Genomic DNA, 18,665 nt, shown 5'->3' on the forward strand with positions numbered 1-18,665 from the left:
ATGAGGTTGTCGACTTGCTCGCCGAGCTGGTGTGTTTGACCCAGTTGTTTTGTCACCCTGTTTGGTAACATTGTCAGTGTGCTTCCAGTGAAGCATTGGTGTTCTGCCCTGCTTGTTATTTATATGCCTCGGTTTGCTAGGGTAGTTGGTATCACTTTTGGTGATGCCAACCACCCCTGATAACTGATGCAAGTAAGTGGGACAGAATGCCAGGCTTCACCAGAGATGCACTGATGATGTTACCGAGCAGGGTGACTAAACATCTGTATCAAACACACCGACTCGGCGAGCAAGAAGTTGGTTCTTTTTTTTTAATCGAAGATAATCTCTGCTTTTCAGGCTATCTTAGTTTCACATTAATGGTGAGCTGAAGATGGATGATGTGATTGCTGAGCTCATAGCAGAAAGAGATAATTCAACTGACGATGGACCTGTGCAGACCAGCAGTTCCCGCCCAGAAATCTGTTTACACCTGCCTACGAGTATACTTCAGTTCCAAAGTACGGCTACCTCTGTAAGCCATTTCTGTTTGACTTAATAAATCATTTTAAGTTCTGAGCTTGCATGCAGTGACATTAGAAAATGGTATAGGACCATAAGACGCAGGATCAAAATAGATGTTCTGCCCATCAAGTCCACTCTATCAGGATAGTCCTCAACTCTCCTTTCCTGCCGCATACCCCTTGATTCACTTAGTGATTTAGAAGCCTGTTTATCTCAGCCTTGCATATGTTGAATGATCACATCTGTAATAAGCTCATTTGTTTTTATAGACTCGCAGAAGACAGCCCATTGTGTTTGTACACTAGCTCTCCTAATGAGTGTCCTGACTTAATCTGTTCTCCTGCCTTTCCCGATAACCCTTAACATTGTTTCTCCTTGTGATAAGGTAAATTAGCCATGTTTCAGAGGGCCTTAGGGCTGCTGTCTCATTTAGAGAGAGATGACTGGTGGTTGTTTAACCTGAGGGTCACCATGACTGAGGTGAGAGGAGAAATTGAAAAGGAGGGACCTTTCAAGTGATCTCAGCCAGTACAGGAATTAAACCCACGGTTTGGACATTTCTGTGCATCGGAAACTAGCTGTCCAGCCTCCTTAGCTAACTGACTCCCGAAGTAATTGTTTCATGCTCTCTTAAAAGGGAGGTACTGGCCTAGGGGTATTGTCGCTGCACTGTTAATCCAGAGACCCAAGCAATGTTTTGAGACTCTGGTCCAAATCCTGCCCTGGAAGGTGGTGAAATTTGAACTCAATAAATATCTGGAATTAAGAGTCTAATGACGACCATGAATCCATTGTGGATTTTCAGAAAGACCCATCTCATTCTCTAATGTCCATTAGGGAAGGAAACTACCATACTTAGTTGGTCGGGCCTACATATGACTCAGACCCACAGCAATGTGGTTGACTGTTAACTGCTTTCTGGATAATAAGGGATGGGTAATAAAGCCAGCGATGCCCTCACCCTGTGAATGAATTTTTTTAAAAATGCCTTAATTGAACCTTCCCTGCCACCTCAGCCTTATCCTTGCCAAGGGCTGGGTAATCTCCCTGTGAAAGTTGCCACCACTCCTCTCCCCCCAAAACAGGAGAGCAACCTCTGGTCCTCTGGGACAATGGCAAGATTCACTTGGAGTTCACCACACTTCCTGGAACAGCATTCCCAATCCTAATGATTCACTGTGTGAACAAGTTTCTTCTTGCATTGCATTTGCTTAATAGAAATAATAGAATCCCTACAGTGTGGAAACAGGCCCTTCGGCCCAACAGGTCCACACTGACCCTCAGAGCATCCCACCCTGACCCATCCCCTTATAACCCACCGCATCTACACATTACACTACGGGCAATATAGCATGGCTAGTCCCCCTACCCTGCACATCTCTGGACTGTGTGGCAGGAAACCGGAGCACCCCGAGGAAACCCACGCAGACACGGGGAGAATGTGCAAACTCCACACAGACGCTCACCTGAGGACGGAATTGAACCTGGGTCCCTGATGCTGTGAGGCAGCAGTGCTAACCGCTGAGCCACTGCCTCGTGCTTGTGTTACAAATTACTTTTTAAATCTGTGCCCTCTTCACAATAGTTCCTTTCTGTCCCCCAACCCTGCAGAATTTAGTTTAAAGCATTCCCAGCCACCAGTGAAATCCCTCACAAGGAAATTAGTTCTGTTCAGGTGCAAATTGCTTGGTTTGTACACGTGTCATCCCCACCACACTGAGTGCCACAGATTTGAAACTCTCCCTCCTGCGCAGTTTTTCCAGCTACAGAATGATCGGTCTTGTCCTCCTATATCTGTACCCCCTCATGTGTGTGATCCTGGCTGTAATTTTGGAGGATATTGTCAGTTACAGCAGTAAAACCATGTGACTGCGTATCTTCGATCAGTTTGTGCACGTTCAGCGACTGGCAGTGCAACTTTTTTACATCCATGCTTGTGATGTACAGGTATCAAAGATGCGAAACAAACTGGTTTCCGAAAGACAGTCCAAACCTGTTTGAGTCGCATTCAGAAGGCCATGCTTCATCACCAGTGGCAGACTGCTGCAGAGCTGATGACAAACTACTTCCAGATTTTAGAAGACAACACTACTAGAAAGCAGGCATCTGCTAGCAAGGTAAAAGATATTTGTGGAATATAATTGTAGTTATACACACTCCACTGTCTGAAATTATGCCCTAAAAGTGAGTATCTTTGGCCTGGACCTGAAAGGGTGTTCGTGCTGGGCATTCTTGATAATCTGAACATAAGGAAGCTACATTGGGCGGTTTGGCTTCAATCTCAGGGGTGCTGGTCTGAGACTGCTATTGGCCAGACAAGACAAGGACATAGGTCCCTTCAAGATGTTAGCGATCCAGATGGATTGTTATTATTGGATTGTCAACTTTATGATCGCTTTTTTTTATTGGTCAGCTTTTTAGCTTTCAACTTTTTAAAGAAAAATTAGCATGTGAACACGCACCCTCTGAATTCTTAACGTCAGTAACACATCCAACTATTTTATCGTGAATGACCATATCCACTCCATTCTAATGTAAATATTGATCTGTCAGTCATAAATGATAATTCACTCAATTGTGAATGAAGAGCTGTTGCTTCATAATCAGTTTCCCATGTAAATAATGCTGCTGGAGTGAATTGCAACACTCTCAAAAGACTTGCAACGCTGTTGGTTCCTGAGTTAGCTGTTTTGTTTTATTTTCGCTGTATGGTCTGCTCTTTGTCTTGGCAAGTGGTTTCAAGCAAAGTCCCTCTTGTGCATGCAGTTTATCTCATTATTTAGTTCCCGAGTGGAATTAGCTGAGGAGATGGCAAAAGAGGAAGAGAATGCATTAGGATTTGGTAGCACATGTAGCTGATTCAATGTGAGCAGTGCAATGTGAGATCAATTCCTGCAGACATTAATGATATTTTCATTTAACAAACAATGTTAGCTATCTAACAGTAGAACTTAGCTGACAGAATTCAGCTTGTCTATTTTTACGTTTATATTTTGTGATGTTAGCGATGTTCTAATTTTGAAAATGCATCTGGCCATAAAGTTCAGTACTATTCATGGGAAATATACTTCACACTATTTCTAGCTGCATGTGCAGCATTATAATGTAAGTGCATGTTGCCTGTTAGTTAATACAATTTTGAAGTCATGTAAATAAAAAAAATGAAAATTGAGCAAATGTTAGAGAAGGTGTTTTCCCTGAATGATGCATTACAATTTTATCCTATCTGTACCATTTCAATTATAATCTCTTTAAACATTCAAAACTTGCAATGAAGATTCTTCAGTATAGAATTTGTTAAAGTATCTACATAATTATTTCTAATTTTTAAAAGTTATTTTTATGAGAGCACTTAAAGCAGTATTGAAATGACAATATTTCTATGCCAGTTCATTTGGATGATGGGGACTGCGATACTTCAGTATCATCCTAACAGCTGCATTGAGGACGTCAGTTCATTTGCCAGGAAAATGAAGAGTATAGGAGTGAAACATTACCTGAAGGTAACTAAGAAGAGATACTCTTACATTTATACCACTTTTTGTGACCTCCTGGCATCTGAAGGCTCTTTACAGCCAATGGAGTATTTCCAAAGTATAATGAACTTCACTCTGTTAATGTGTTCGATTTTTGAACGTTAAGATCATGTTGTTCTGCAATGTTCGATTGGTGAAGTTGTTTAGTTTACATGCCTTTTTCTTCGTAAAGTTATTTTTGCTTTTAAATCAGTAATTCTTCTTTTCTTATAGTCCACCAAGAGTATCATATTGTCTGTTACATATTATCTGTTATGTTATCTGTTATGTATTACGGACAAGTTCCAGGACATTATCATCTCTTTGTAATACTGTTTGGATCTTTTAAAAAAGGAATCTCTGCTATTTTTGTAGAACGCAGATTCATTCACTAAACAATTTAATCTCACTGGTGGTGCCCATTACGATTACGTGCCAGAGATCAGTTACTTTGTCAAAATCTTTATGAAATCTGAAGAAATCTTACCTTCATGGTACAGTATCTTGCTAGGGAGGGTGTAGCTACCCAGTAAATAATCTAGTGTGCTTGTGCACATGTTTAAAAATCCTAACTTGCAGCATCAAGTAAAGCAGAATCTGTCCTCTTTTCTGTATTCCCTAAGGTGTGTTTGGAACATGCTTTTCACCTGCTGTGCAATGGAACGATGGAGGAAGCCTACAGGGAACTGTCTTTAGCTGAAACATGGAGATACGGTGAAAAATCTCCAGCTCAGCAAAAAGCGCTTAAACTTATTCAGGGATATAGGTCATTGCTTGACTATTATACATGGGTTAAAAAGAATAGTGCTCTTCACGAGCAAGGTAAGTGCTTATTGTGGAGCCATAATGCGTACTGCACTGTTGTCATCCTGCTTGAACGTTGTGTGTGTGTGCATACATGTGAGGGGACAGGGCAATCATGCGATCAGGAATGGGTACCTTATGCAGGGTGGGTTTGGCCAAATATGTAAGCAGTTTGCTGGCAGCGCTGGTAAGGAACGCTCCTGCTCATCTTGGCCCACATAAAGTCTGGCATAGGCACTTGCCTGCTGCAACCAGCAGCTGTCTTCCTTTTAACTGCCCTGTTTCCTGAAACAAACAGACCAGTATAAAATTGAAGTAAAATCTAGCCTCATTAGGGTATATATGTGAGCAGTGTGGATGGTACAGTGGCTCAGTCGTTAGCACTGCTCCCGCACAGTGCCAGGAACCCAGGTTCAATTCCAATCTTGGGTGACTCTGTGTGGTTTGCATTTTCTCTCAGTGTCTGCATGCGTTTGCTCTGGGTGCTGTGATTTCCTCCCACAGCCCAAAGGTGTGCAGGTTAGGTGGATTGGCTGTACTAAATTGCCGGATGGTGTCCAGGGATGTGTAAATTGGGTCGATTAGCCATGCTAAGTGTGAGCTAATGGGTTTGGATTTGGATGGGATGCTCTTCAGAGAGTCGGTGCAGGTCCTGATGAGTCAAATGGCTCCTTTCCCCATTGTAGGAATTCTGTGATTCTAACATGCCTCGAAGAAGATGGTTGGTTGTTCTTCCAGTAGTCGTTCCTCTAGAAGTGGGCGGATTTGAGATCGATATACACCCAACCCAAAAAAACGTGCTTGTGACAGGGTTAAAAATCCTCTTCCCCTCCTCCCCTCCCTGTTCCCCCATCCTGCATTGTACAATGCCTGGTTTCCTCCCTATGTCTTTGACCACTTGTGGGACTTGGATTTTATTATAGTGCTGCACATCTTGCGAAAAACATTTTCAAAGAGCTGAAAACTCGACTTTGTAAAATCCTTGAACTGAGTTTCTGCCCTTGCGTCAGCCTTGAAACAATCCTCATTCGAGTCATGTCTGTGAGCATGATACACTAGTTTGCCTTCTGCTCCATGACCTCCCAGTTTTCTCTGACATTTCAGCCTCCCTGTCCTCCTGCAATATTTTATCTGCGTAATGCAATACAGTAGAATTTGCTTTGTTGCGGTTTCCTATGCAGTTAGAGCCAGAATATTGCTAGCAGTTGCTTTGCTTCCTGTCCTTGCTCTTTTCATCTTTGCAAGGCTCCAGCCATCCCACCTTGATTGCTGCATGTTTCTGTTTGGCAAAGTGTGTCTCTATGTCACCCTCTCTTGGCTTTGTCTGTGCTCCTGGGGAACACCTTAAGACGTTTCTCATTTAAAGATGTGGAGTTGATGCAAGTTTTCTTATTTGTTTACAAGTAGTAACACTTTGTACTCCTTAAAACTAGTTGATGCTGAAGTTGATTTGGGCAGAGCGCAAGAGATGCACAATTATTTTCGACAAGCTTCTATTGGTCTGCACGATGCTGTGGAAAATCCTGGTGTTTGGGATCCCTTTATACTGAGCTATGTAAATGTAAGTTTCAGTATCTCTGGGTACTTAACACAGAATGTTTTAAAGCTTCAATATTCTGCCAAGTTATTTACTAGCCTTTTGCAGGGAGCTTAATGCTGCCATAGTGTTATTTTCAATCTGATTAAATACAACAGTTGGAATGCTGTGATTTGAAGACCAACCTTGGATCAGTAGTGGGACACAATAAAGGATTTAAGGATTCTAACCCACTCCGTAGACATGAACACATTATCTAGGCTCTTCCTTGTTATATACCAAATGAGTGCTGCACTATTATTATCTTTTGTGTGAAATATTTTACTAACGTCTCGTCTCATCTCTGGTCTCTGCAAAATTCTATGACCTGATTCCTCGAAGCACGAGGGAGCTTTTGTGGTGTTTTGGCTAATCTTTGTCCTCAGTGCCATCAAATTAGCTCGTGATTTGTTTCATTGCGTAATTTGAGGCTTTTCTGTGTTTGCCTACGTTATATCAAAATGTACCTAATTTAAGGGTGAAATAATTAGGAATGCCCTGAAAGATTGTTAATAAACACAAGTTCATTGATGGTTACATTGTCATATTCACAACCTGAGAGTGCGCTTGGGAAATGTGCTGCAGCTGTTAGCTATTTACCTAATTCTGTCTGAAAGGTATTGGGGAATAGATATCGGGAAATTGAGCATAAAGTCTTGCGAATCATGGTTGAACAAGGCTATTATATTGCAAAGCTGATAAATATATTTAAATATTGACAGAAGTGGCATAGTGGTTTAATTCAGTTTTGCTTCAATGTTTTCATTTGTCCATAACTTTTACTTCTGGAGAGCTTCTAGCTTTTTGTATATAAATTTTACATATACTTGCCCACTAGATGGTGCTTTCTGAATTGCATACAGCTATTAGGAGTAAGCTGAAAGTTTACTGAGAAAACACGGTGTGAAGCTGGATGAACACAGCGGGCCGAGCAGGAAAGCTTGACGTTTCGGGCCGAGACCCATTTACACGTCTTCATTCTGTGTTCCCTGACCACTGCTGTTTGTAGCCCAGCTTGAGATATGTTCCTTATGTGTGCCAGTGTGTTTGAGCCAAGAGTTGTACAACACAGACAAGACCCTTCAGTGCTGACCATGGACTTCCTTGGATATCCTAATTTAATCTAGTCCCTTTTTTACAGCATTTTGTTCATCTCCCTCCAAACCCTTCCTATTCATATACCGATCCAAATGGCTTTTAAATGTTGTATTTGTACCTGTCTCCACCACTCCCTCTGGCAGCTCATTCCACACACACACCAAGATAATAAAATGTGAGGCTGGATGAACACAGCAGGCCAAGCAGCATCTCAGGAGCACAAAAGCTGACGTTTCGGGCCTAGACCCTTCATCAGAGAGGGGGATGGGGGGAGGGAACTGGAATAAATAGGGAGAGAGGGGGAGGCGGACCGAAGATGGAGAGTAAAGAAGATAGGTGGAGAGGGTGTAGGTGGGGAGGTAGGGAGGGGATAGGTCAGTCCAGGGAAGACGGACAGGTCAAGGAGGTGGGATGAGGTTAGTAGGTAGCTGGGGGTGCGGCTTGGGGTGGGAGGAAGGGATGGGTGAGAGGAAGAGCCGGTTAGGGAGGCAGAGACAGGTTGGACTGGTTTTGGGATGCAGTGGGTGGGGGGGAAGAGCTGTGCTGGTTGTGTGGTGCAGTGGGGGGAGGGGATGAACTGGGCTGGTTTAGGGATGCAGTAGGGGAAGGGGAGATTTTGAAACTGGTGAAGTCCACATTGATACCATATGGCTGCAGGGTTCCCAGGCGGAATATGAGTTGCTGTTCCTGCAACCTTCGGGTGGCATCATTGTGGCAGTGCAGGAGGCCCATGATGGACATGTCATCAAGAGAATGGGAGGGGGAGTGGAAATGGTTTGCGACTGGGAGGTGCAGTTGTTTGTTGCGAACTGAGCGGAGGTGTTCTGCAAAGCCGTCCCCAAGCCTCCGCTTGGTTTCCCCAATGTAGAGGAAGCCGCACCGGGTACAGTGGATGCAGTATACCACATTGGCAGATGTGCAAGTGAACCTCTGCTTAATGTGGAATGTCATCTTGGGGCCTGGGATGGGGGTGAGGGAGGAGGTGTGGGGACAAGTGTAGCATTTCCTGCGGTTGCAGGGGAAGGTGCCGGGTGTGGTGGGGTTGGAGGGCAGTGTGGAGCGAACAAGGGAGTCACGGAGAGAGTGGTCTCTCCGGAAAGCAGACAGGGGAGGGGATGGAAAAATGTCTTGGGTGGTGGGGTCGGATTGTAAATGGCAGAAGTGTCGGAGGATAATGCGTTGTATCCGGAGGTTGGTGGGGTGGTGTGTGAGAACGAGGGGGATCCTCTTGGGGCGGTTGTGGCGGGGGCGGGGTGTGAGGGATGTGTCGCGGGAAATGCGGGAGACGTGGTCAAGAGCGTTCTCAATCACCGTGGGGGGAAAGTTGCGGTCCTTAAAGAACTTGGACATCTGGGATGTGCGGGAGTGGAATGTCTTATCGTGGGAGCAGATGCGGCGGAGGCGGAGGAATTGGGAATAGGGGATGGAATTTTTGCAGGAGGGTGGGTGGGAGGAGGTGTATTCTAGGTAGCTGTGGGATTCGGTGGGCTTGAAATGGACATCAGTTACAAGCTGGTTGCCTGAGATGGAGACTGAGAGGTCCAGGAAGGTGAGGGATGTGCTGGAGATGGCCCAGGTGAACTGAAGGTTGGGGTGGAAGGTGTTGGTGAAGTGGATGAACTGTTCGAGCTCCTCTGGGGAGCAAGAGGCGGCGCCGATACAGTCATCAATGTACCGGAGGAAGAGGTGGGGTTTGGGGCCTGTGTAGGTGCGGAAGAGGGACTGTTCCACGTAACCTACAAAGAGGCAGGCATAGCTGGGGCCCATGCGGGTGCCCATGGCCACCCCCTTAGTCTGTAGGAAGTGGGAGGAGTCAAAAGAGAAGTTGTTGAGTGTGAGGACGAGTTCAGCTAGGCGGATGAGAGTGTCGGTGGAGGGGGCCTGGTCGGGCCTGCGGGACAGGAAGAAGCGGAGGGCCTTGAGGCCATCTCCATGCGGAATGCAGGTGTACAGGGACTGGACGTCCATGGTGAATATGAGGTGTTGGGGGCCAGGGAATTGGAAGTCCTGGAGGAGGTGGAGGGCGTGGGTGGTGTCACGGACATAGGTGGGGAGTTCCTGGACCAAAGGGGAGAAAATGGAGTCCAGATAGGTGGAGATGAGTTCGGTGGGGCAGGAGCAGGCTGAGACGATGGGTCGACCAGGGCAGGCAGGTTTGTGGATTTTGGGAAGGAGATAGAAACGGGCCGTGCGGGGTTGGGGAACAATGAGGTTGGAGGCTGTGGGTGGGTGGTCCCCTGAGGTGATGAGGTCATGAATGGTATTGGAGATGATGGTTTGGTGCTCGGGTGTGGGGTCATGATCGAGGAGGCGGTAGGAGGTGGTGTCGGAGAGTTGGCGTCTGGCCTCGGCGATGTAGAGGTCAGTGCGCCATACTACCACTGCGCCACCCTTGTCTGCGGGTTGTCTCCAACCTCATTGTTCCCCAACCCCGCACGGCCCGTTTCTATCTCCTTCCCAAAATCCACAAACCTGCCTGCCCTGGTCGACCCATCGTCTCAGCCTGCTCCTGCCCCACCGAACTCATCTCCACCTATCTGGACTCCATTTTCTCCCCTTTGGTCCAGGAACTCCCCACCTATGTCCGTGACACCACCCACGCCCTCCACCTCCTCCAGGACTTCCAATTCCCTGGCCCCCAACACCTCATATTCACCATGGACGTCCAGTCCCTGTACACCTGCATTCCGCATGGAGATGGCCTCAAGGCCCTCCGCTTCTTCCTGTCCCGCAGGCCCGACCAGGCCCCCTCCACCGACACTCTCATCCGCCTAGCTGAACTCGTCCTCACACTCAACAACTTCTCTTTTGACTCCTCCCACTTCCTACAGACTAAGGGGGTGGCCATGGGCACCCGCATGGGCCCCAGCTATGCCTGCCTCTTTGTAGGTTACGTGGAACAGTCCCTCTTCCGCACCTACACAGGCCCCAAACCCCACCTCTTCCTCCGGTACATTGATGACTGTATCGGCGCCGCCTCTTGCTCCCCAGAGGAGCTCGAACAGTTCATCCACTTCACCAACACCTTCCACCCCAACCTTCAGTTCACCTGGGCCATCTCCAGCACATCCCTCACCTTCCTGGACCTCTCAGTCTCCATCTCAGGCAACCAGCTTGTAACTGATGTCCATTTCAAGCCCACCGACTCCCACAGCTACCTAGAATACACCTCCTCCCACCCACCCTCCTGCAAAAATTCCATCCCCTATTCCCAATTCCTCCGCCTCCGCCGCATCTGCTCCCACGATAAGACATTCCACTCCCGCACATCCCAGATGTCCAAGTTCTTTAAGGACCGCAACTTTCCCCCCACGGTGATTGAGAACGCTCTTGACCGCGTCTCCCGCATTTCCCGCGACACATCCCTCACACCCCGCCCCCGCCACAACCGCCCCAAGAGGATCCCCCTCGTTCTCACACACCACCCCACCAACCTCCGGATACAACGCATTATCCTCCGACACTTCCGCCATTTACAATCCGACCCCACCACCCAAGACATTTTTCCATCCCCTCCCCTGTCTGCTTTCCGGAGAGACCACTCTCTCCGTGACTCCCTTGTTCGCTCCACACTGCCCTCCAACCCCACCACACCCGGCACCTTCCCCTGCAACCGCAGGAAATGCTACACTTGTCCCCACACCTCCTCCCTCACCCCCATCCCAGGCCCCAAGATGACATTCCACATTAAGCAGAGGTTCACCTGCACATCTGCCAATGTGGTATACTGCATCCACTGTACCCGGTGCGGCTTCCTCTACATTGGGGAAACCAAGCGGAGGCTTGGGGACGGCTTTGCAGAACACCTCCGCTCAGTTCGCAACAAACAACTGCACCTCCCCGTCGCAAACCATTTCCACTCCCCCTCCCATTCTCTTGATGACATGTCCATCATGGGCCTCCTGCACTGCCACAATGATGCCACCCGAAGGTTGCAGGAACAGCAACTCATATTCCGCCTGGGAACCCTGCAGCCATATGGTATCAATGTGGACTTCACCAGTTTCAAAATCTTCCCTTCCCCTACTGCATCCCTAAACCAGCCCAGTTCATCCCCTCCCCCCACTGCACCACACAACCAGCACAGCTCTTCCCCCCCACCCACTGCATCCCAAAACCAGTCCAACCTGTCTCTGCCTCCCTAACCGGCTCTTCCTCTCACCCATCCCTTCCTCCCACCCCAGGCCGCACCCCCAGCTACCTACTAACCTCATCCCACCTCCTTGACCTGTCCGTCTTCCCTGGACTGACCTATCCCCTCCCTACCTCCCCACCTACACCCTCTCCACCTATCTTCTTTACTCTCCATCTTCGGTCCGCCTCCCCCTCTCTCCCTATTTATTCCAGTTCCCTCCCCCCATCCCCCTCTCTGATGAAGGGTCTAGGCCCGAAACGTCAGCTTTTGTGCTCCTGAGATGCTGCTTGGCCTGCTGTGTTCATCCAGCCTCACATTTTATTATCTTGGAGTCTCCAGCATCTGCAGTTCCCATTATCTCCCATACACACACCACCCGCTGCTTGAAAAAGTTGCTCCTTAGGCCCCTTTTTAAATCTTTCCCCTTTCTACTTTAGCCTGTGCCGTCTAGTTTTGGACTCCTGCAGGAAAAAGTCATGGCCAATTGACCCTACCCATGCCCCTCATGATTTAATAAATCTCCATTATGTCACTGCTCAGTCTCTGATGCTTCAGGGAAAATAGCCCCAGTCTCTTCCTATAGTTCAAACCCTCCAACCCTGGCAACATCCATGTAAATTTTTCCGAACCCTTTCAAGTTTCACAACATCCTTTCTATAGCAGGGAGAACAGAATACCATGCAGTCTTCCAAAAATTGGCCTAACCAATGTCCTGTAAAGACACAACATGACCTGTCAACTCCTAAACACATTGCACTGAACAATGAAAACAAGTGTACCAAACAGCACCTTCACTATATGTTGTCTACCTGTAGCTCCGCTTTCAAACAACTATGAACGTGCACTCCAAGGTCTGTTTGTTCAATAACACTCCCCAGGACCTTACCGTTGAGTGTGTAAGTCCTTCCCTGAGGTGCCTTACCAAAATGCAACACCTCACATTTATCTAAATTAAATTCCATCTGCCACTCCTCAGCCCTTTGCCCCCTCTGATCAAAATCCCATTGTGCTCTGAGGTAACCTTCCTCGCTCTCCACTACGCCTCCAACTTTGGTGTCATCTGCAAGCTTACTAATCATACCTCTTATGTTCACATCTAAATCATTTCTATAAAAGCAGTGGACCCGGTTCTGATACTTGTTGCTCACTACTGGTCCCTGGCTTTCAGTCTGAGGACCAACCCTCCACCACCACCACCCTCTGTCTTCTACCTTTTGAGCCAGTATCCAAATGCCTAGTTCTCCCTGTATTCCATGTGATCTAACTTTGCTTATCGGTCCACCATAAGGAACCTTGTTGAACACGTTACTGAAGTCCAAATGGATCATGTCCACCACTTCGCTCTCAGCAATCCCCTTTGTTACTTCAAGAAAAACTCATTCAAGTTAGTGAGACACCATTTCCCATGCACAAAGCCATGTTGACTGCACCTAATCAATCCCTGACTTTCCAAGTTTTCTAAAGTTAACAATTTTCTTTTAACTTGGGCCAAGGGCTGTCTGTAGGACTCTCTGGCTTTGAGAAAAGTCACGCTTGTGTAAGCATTTTCGAAATCAGCATTGCACAAGCATCTGTGTAATGACGGCATTCAGTCATCAGGAGGACCTATTGTTTAGCACTTTAAGCTGAAACAGATGATATATCCCAATCAGGAATAAAGGAAAGTAAAGAGTTCACATGGATCAAGAGAAAAAACACTTGTATTTTGTAATCCTTTAGGAGCCAATGTGTCATCTGTTTGGGTTAATGATAGAAATTCCAGCTCCTAATTATTGCCTAATATTCCCCGTTTCAGAACACTCTGCCTGAAATAATTTAACACAGCCTGTATCCTGGTGCGCTCACATACTGGAAGGTCCATTGACATGTAGTTTTAAACAGTTAGGTTGCTTAGCAATGTCCAATTCAGAACCAGTCAAAATAAATGTCTGTTTAAATGGTAATCTGGTTCTGATGGAGGTTGATACTGACTCAGCAGTATCGGTGATTGCAGAACCAGTCTTTAACAAGATCCACTCTCAGGACTAGCTCTGAGTTAGCTGGTCAGAGCCCATGTACTGTGCACAAGTAAATAAAGGGTGACTTGGTGGCAGGATACTGGCCTCTGTGAATTATTTTAATGCCTTTGAATCTTTCCCTCTAAATTTCATTGCTATCCAAGATGTCCTGACAGCTGGTTGCTGTGGTTCTTAATGTTGTGTTAGTCTCAAATGTATGGAAGAATGTTGAACGATTAACTGGCTAGTTGGTTGAAGTTTAGAACAGTACAGCACAGTACAGGCCCTTCAGTCCACGTTGTTGTGTCGAAATTTTACCCTAAATCTAAGATCTATCTAACCTCCACCCCTACCTTATACTACCATCCATATGCCTGTCTAATAGCCGCTTAAATGCCTGTGATGAGGCTGACTCCACTACCCTCTCAGGCAATGCATTCCACTCCCCTACCACTCTGAGTAAAGAACCTACCTCTGACGTCTCCCCTATATCTACCTCCACTCACTTTAAAACTATGCCTTCTCGTAATAGCTACCTCCACCCTAGGGAAAAGTCTCTGGCTGTCCACTCTATCTATACCTCTGATCATTTTGTACACGTCTATCAAGTCACCTCTCATCCTTCGTCGTTCTAAAGAGAAAAGCCCTAGCGCTCTCAACTTTTCCTCGTAAGACCTTCCCCTAAAATTTGCCCTGCCAAAACCACCACAGATGTGAATGTGCAGAAAATCTATCTTTGCATGGAATTAATTTGAATATATCTATCCCCATGTTGGTAACTTGTGTTGTTTTTGATTTCAGCTCCTTGATTTCTATGATGGTTTTGAAGAAGCACTGACTGTGTTAAATAATTATGCTTATAACAGCAGATTTCCACCAAACCCAAATGCTCATGTGTACTTGTACGAGTTCTTGAAAAAACACAACGCCTCAACTAAAAAACTGATAAAAGTACTGAGGGTAAGATTCACTTGTCTGACAATCACAAGAAGGGCCTGATCTGCTTCATCTGATTGGAGCCTTTATTATTTTGTTTTCTTCTTTGTTGCAGGAACCATGCTTGTCTCGATTGCACCGATTGGAGATATATCGAACTTGCATGTTCATGCTTCTGGTTCGTGTGGCACTAAGCTGCACAGTTTAAAAACTTTGCTTTACAGCCATCTTTTTTCTGGTTGTCTAACTGCGTGGGATAGTAGGAAAATCTGGTGAATTTACAGTCGTTGCCTTAAGCTGCATTGCAGTTGTCTGTCCTTGTCCATTTGCTGTGGTCCATCTTCTGCAGATGGAGGCAACTGGGTGGTAAATCCATCAGGGAGCAGCTCCACAGAGCAGAAAGAATAGCTGCCTGCCTTACCACTTTCTTTTGCTGATTGGTTGAGCTTCGAGGAGAGTTGCTCAAGCCTAAAAAACTAACCATTTCCCAGTATTGTGATTGGGCTTTAATCTTAGGCCTGGGACTGTGGGAGAATGAGGCCATCTCTCAATACATGAAATTTCCAAAATTTTGAAAACCAAGCTAATCTTGTTGTAAACTAAATAATTACTAAGGTGTTCTTTACTTTGTCTGCTTATTATTTTATATAGATTAGATAACACCTTTTTTAAAAAAGCATTCGCTGTATTTGTTTGGAACGAACAGCTTTACTAAAGCTTTGTGACACTGCTCAAGAGACATATGATAGCTGGGGCACTGTGAAGAACTCCCATGCTCCTCTTTGGAACCATGCAGTGGGGTCTTGTGTCCCTCCCGCCAAGAAGAACGGATTGAACTGTTTTAACATTTCATCTGAAAGATGGCACTTTCACCACTGCAGCATTCACTCAGTACAGAACTGGAGTGTTAGCCTAGATTTCCCTTGTTTAACTCCAGTCCTAGAGTGAGGTTTGAACCCAGTTTCTTGTGACTCAGAGATAAAAGGGCCAATCCCAGAGCTGTGGCTTACGTGGTTGTTAAGAATTGGAAGTTCCGTTTAAGGCGAGAGGTCCAAGGTCTAGTGGAAGCCGTTGGATGACTGGGGTTGTCAAAATACCAGGCCAGCCTTTTCAAGCCTTTCCTTTCCAAGGGTCATTTGCTGGAGGGTGCAGCTCTGCTGTGAGAGGAGCAAGGAGCCAATACGTGTTCTGGATGCTTTCAGCGGAAGTGCAGAGTACCTTTGTAGAAATTTCACCTCTTGATTAGCCACAGCCTCAGTCATTTTGCAACAGTTTACCTTGTGTTTTAACTGCGGTATTTATACAGTTAAAAATCCTTGGCTTTTTTCAGTGACAATTAGCAAATTCCTTTTGATTTACATCTTTAATCACATATGAAATTGAAAGTTCTTCCCAGAAGCTAGGATGAAAGCCAAGTGGAAATATGTGTTCCTGCCTGCTGACCAGTCAGCATGCGTACATGTGGGCTTTAAGTGCAAGTAACCTGTTGTGCAAAGTGCAGACCTTTGAAAAATTTCTGACTGGCATGTTCTTTCAACAAACTTGTAAGTCACTGTTTGTTCATAGGAACCAGCGTCTATTAGTATTGTCCCCATCTGGTTTCAAAATACATTGTGTAACACATTATGAAAAGCGATTTGATTATTAAATGTGTACCATCCTATTGCACGTCTTTAGGGTCATTGCCCTGTTTACTGAATTTCTTTTTGTTGAATCTCCAGATCTTGCATCAGCTGGTTCCTTCTCATCAAGTGATGTTAGAATTTAACTCGCTCCTTCTGCAATCAAGTAAGTAATTCAGTGAGAATGTTGCTTTTGCTGAAAAGCAAGTGTCTAATAGGGACTTTTAGGGTCTTGAGGCGCAGTAGATGTGTCCCTACCTCTGGGCCAGGAGGCCTGTATTCTAGTCCTGACTGCCCTGGAGGTCTGTCATAACATCTGTGAACAGGTCGATTGGAAAATATCAAGAGTAAAGATTTGTTCTGCAATGCCCGATTCTGAGACAGGAGTATTAACTCCTGACCACTGTATGTATCTGTGAGTTCAGTTAATTAAAGAAAATCTTGTCACTTGAAAGCAGAAACTTCATCGACCATGTCTTGTTTTGTTTCAGACAAAAGGAAGCATTGTAAGGAAGCACTGGGTGTCCTCTTCAGCCTTCTGGATTTTTCTACATGGAAAGAAAACTATCACGTATGGAAATGTTTAATAAAACAAATGAAGAAAGTTCTAGCAGAGTATGTACACTTTTTTTAAAAAAAAAGAATTATCGTGGGATGTGGGTTTCGCTGGCTCGTCAGAATTTATTACCTGTCCTTAGTTGCCCTTGAGAAGGTGGTGGTGAGCTGCTTTCTCAAACTGCTGCATTCCATGTACTGTAGGTTGACTAAAATTTCCTTAGCGAGGGAATCCCAGGGTTTTGACCCAGCTACATTAAGGGAACAGGAATATATTTCCAAGTCAGGGTGGTGAGTGGCTTGGAAAGGAACTTTCAGTTTGCGGTGTTCCCGTAAATCTGCTGCAGTTGTCCTTCTAGCTGGAAGTGGTTGTGACTTTGGGAAGTACTGTTGAAGGATCTTTGACCAATTGTTGCAGTGCAGCTTGTCGATACTGAGCATCAGTGGCCATGGGAGTGGATATTTGTGGGTATAGTGCCAATCAAGCAGGCTGCTTTGTCTTGGATAGTGTCAAGCTTCTTGAGTGTTGTTGGAGCTGCACTCATCCAAGCAAGTGGGGAGTATTCCATCACACTCCTGATTTGACCTTTGTAGATGGTGAACAGGCTTTGGAGAATGAGTTAACTCACTGCAGGATTCCTAGCCTTTGACGTGCTGTTGTGGCCACAGTATTTATACAGCGAGTCTGAGCATCTTGCCAATGATATCCCGGGATGTTGATACTGAGAGCCTTGGTGATGGTAACTCCATTGAATGTTGAGGAACGGTGGTTAGATTATCTCATATTGGAGGTGGTCATTGCCTGGCATTTTTGTGGTGTGAACTAATTTGCTGCTTGTCCGCCTTAGCCTGGATATTGCCCAAATCTTATTGCAGTTGAATGTGGATTGTAATCATAGATTAACATCCCCACTTCTGACCTACTTATCATAGAGAGGGAGGGTCATTAATAAGGCAGCTGAAGATGGTTGGGCATAAGGACACTATCCTGAAGAACTCCTGCAGAGATGACCTGGAGCTGAGATGACTGACCTCCAACAACCACGTCCATCTTCCGTTATTTCCGGTATGACTCCAGCCAGTGGAGAGTTTGACTCTGATACCCATTGACTTCAGTTTTCCTAGGGTACCTTGATTCCATACACGGTCAAATGCAGCCTTATTGTCAAGGGCTATCACTGTAACCTCACCCCTGAAATTCAACTCTTTTAGCCTTGTTTGAAACAAAGCTGTGGTGAGGTCAAGAGCTCCTGGCAGAACCCAAACTTGATGACAGTGAACATGTTTTTGATGACCAGGTACATCGGATAACACTACTGATGACACTTTCCATCACTTCACTGATGACTGAGAGTAGGTTGATGGAGTGGTAATTGGCCGGTATGAATTTGTCTAGCTTTTTGTATATGAGACATACCTGACCAATTGTCCACATTACCTGGTAGATGCCAGTATTGTTGCTGTACTGGAACGGCTTGGCTAGGAGAGTGGCAGGTTCTATTGCCAGAATATGATCATAACCTTTGCAGTATCCAGTTCCTCAGTTCCAACTCTTTCTTGATATCACATGGAGTGAATTAAGTTGGCTGAAGACTGCTATCTGTGATGTTCCTGACTACTTGAGGAGATTGAGATGGATCATCCACTTAGTACTTCTGACTGAAGATTGCTGAAAATTCTTCAGCCTTATCCTTTGCACTGATGTGCTAGGCTCTCCCATCATTAGGGTTGGGGATATGTTTGGAGCCGCCTCCTCCAGTAAGTTGTTTAATTGTCCACTACCATTCACCACTGGATATTGCAGGACTGCAGAGCTTAAATCTGATCCACATTGGTTGTGGGAATGCTTGGCTCTGTCTATCACTTCATGTTTGGCACAGAAGTAATCCTATTTGGTGGCTTCACCAGCTTGACTCCTCATTT

General features: G+C 45.8%; 1 protein-coding gene and 1 long non-coding RNA gene across 4 annotated transcripts in view; one reads left to right on the forward strand and one right to left on the reverse strand.

The window, feature by feature from the left end:
- The window catches only part of taf1a (TATA box binding protein (TBP)-associated factor, RNA polymerase I, A), an 80,001-nt gene that overhangs the window by 19,707 nt on the left and 41,629 nt on the right, over positions 1–18,665 (forward strand). For 2 of the 3 annotated variants that reach the window (XR_007248118.2, XM_048536333.2), the window contains exons 2-9: positions 340–500; positions 2,452–2,621; positions 3,894–4,007; positions 4,643–4,841; positions 6,257–6,384; positions 14,431–14,589; positions 16,287–16,353; positions 16,679–16,802. Coding sequence is in view for 2 of the 3 variants with exons in the window: in XM_048536333.2 (XP_048392290.1) it covers positions 374–500; positions 2,452–2,621; positions 3,894–4,007; positions 4,643–4,841; positions 6,257–6,384; positions 14,431–14,589; positions 16,287–16,353; positions 16,679–16,802 (1,088 nt within the window). In the remaining variant the exon portion in view is untranslated. Of the gene's footprint in view, positions 1–339; positions 515–2,451; positions 2,622–3,893; positions 4,008–4,642; positions 4,842–6,256; positions 6,385–14,430; positions 14,590–16,286; positions 16,354–16,678; positions 16,803–18,665 lie in introns of those variants that run through there. The other variant, XM_048536335.2, reaches the window with a different exon arrangement.
- Positions 1–18,665, reverse strand: part of LOC125454952 (uncharacterized) — an 80,749-nt gene that overhangs the window by 11,231 nt on the left and 50,853 nt on the right. The gene's annotated exons all lie outside the window — the stretch shown is intronic.

This window comes from Stegostoma tigrinum, chromosome 9 (assembly GCF_030684315.1).
Source record: "Stegostoma tigrinum isolate sSteTig4 chromosome 9, sSteTig4.hap1, whole genome shotgun sequence".
Classification (NCBI taxonomy): Eukaryota; Metazoa; Chordata; class Chondrichthyes; order Orectolobiformes; family Stegostomatidae; genus Stegostoma; species Stegostoma tigrinum.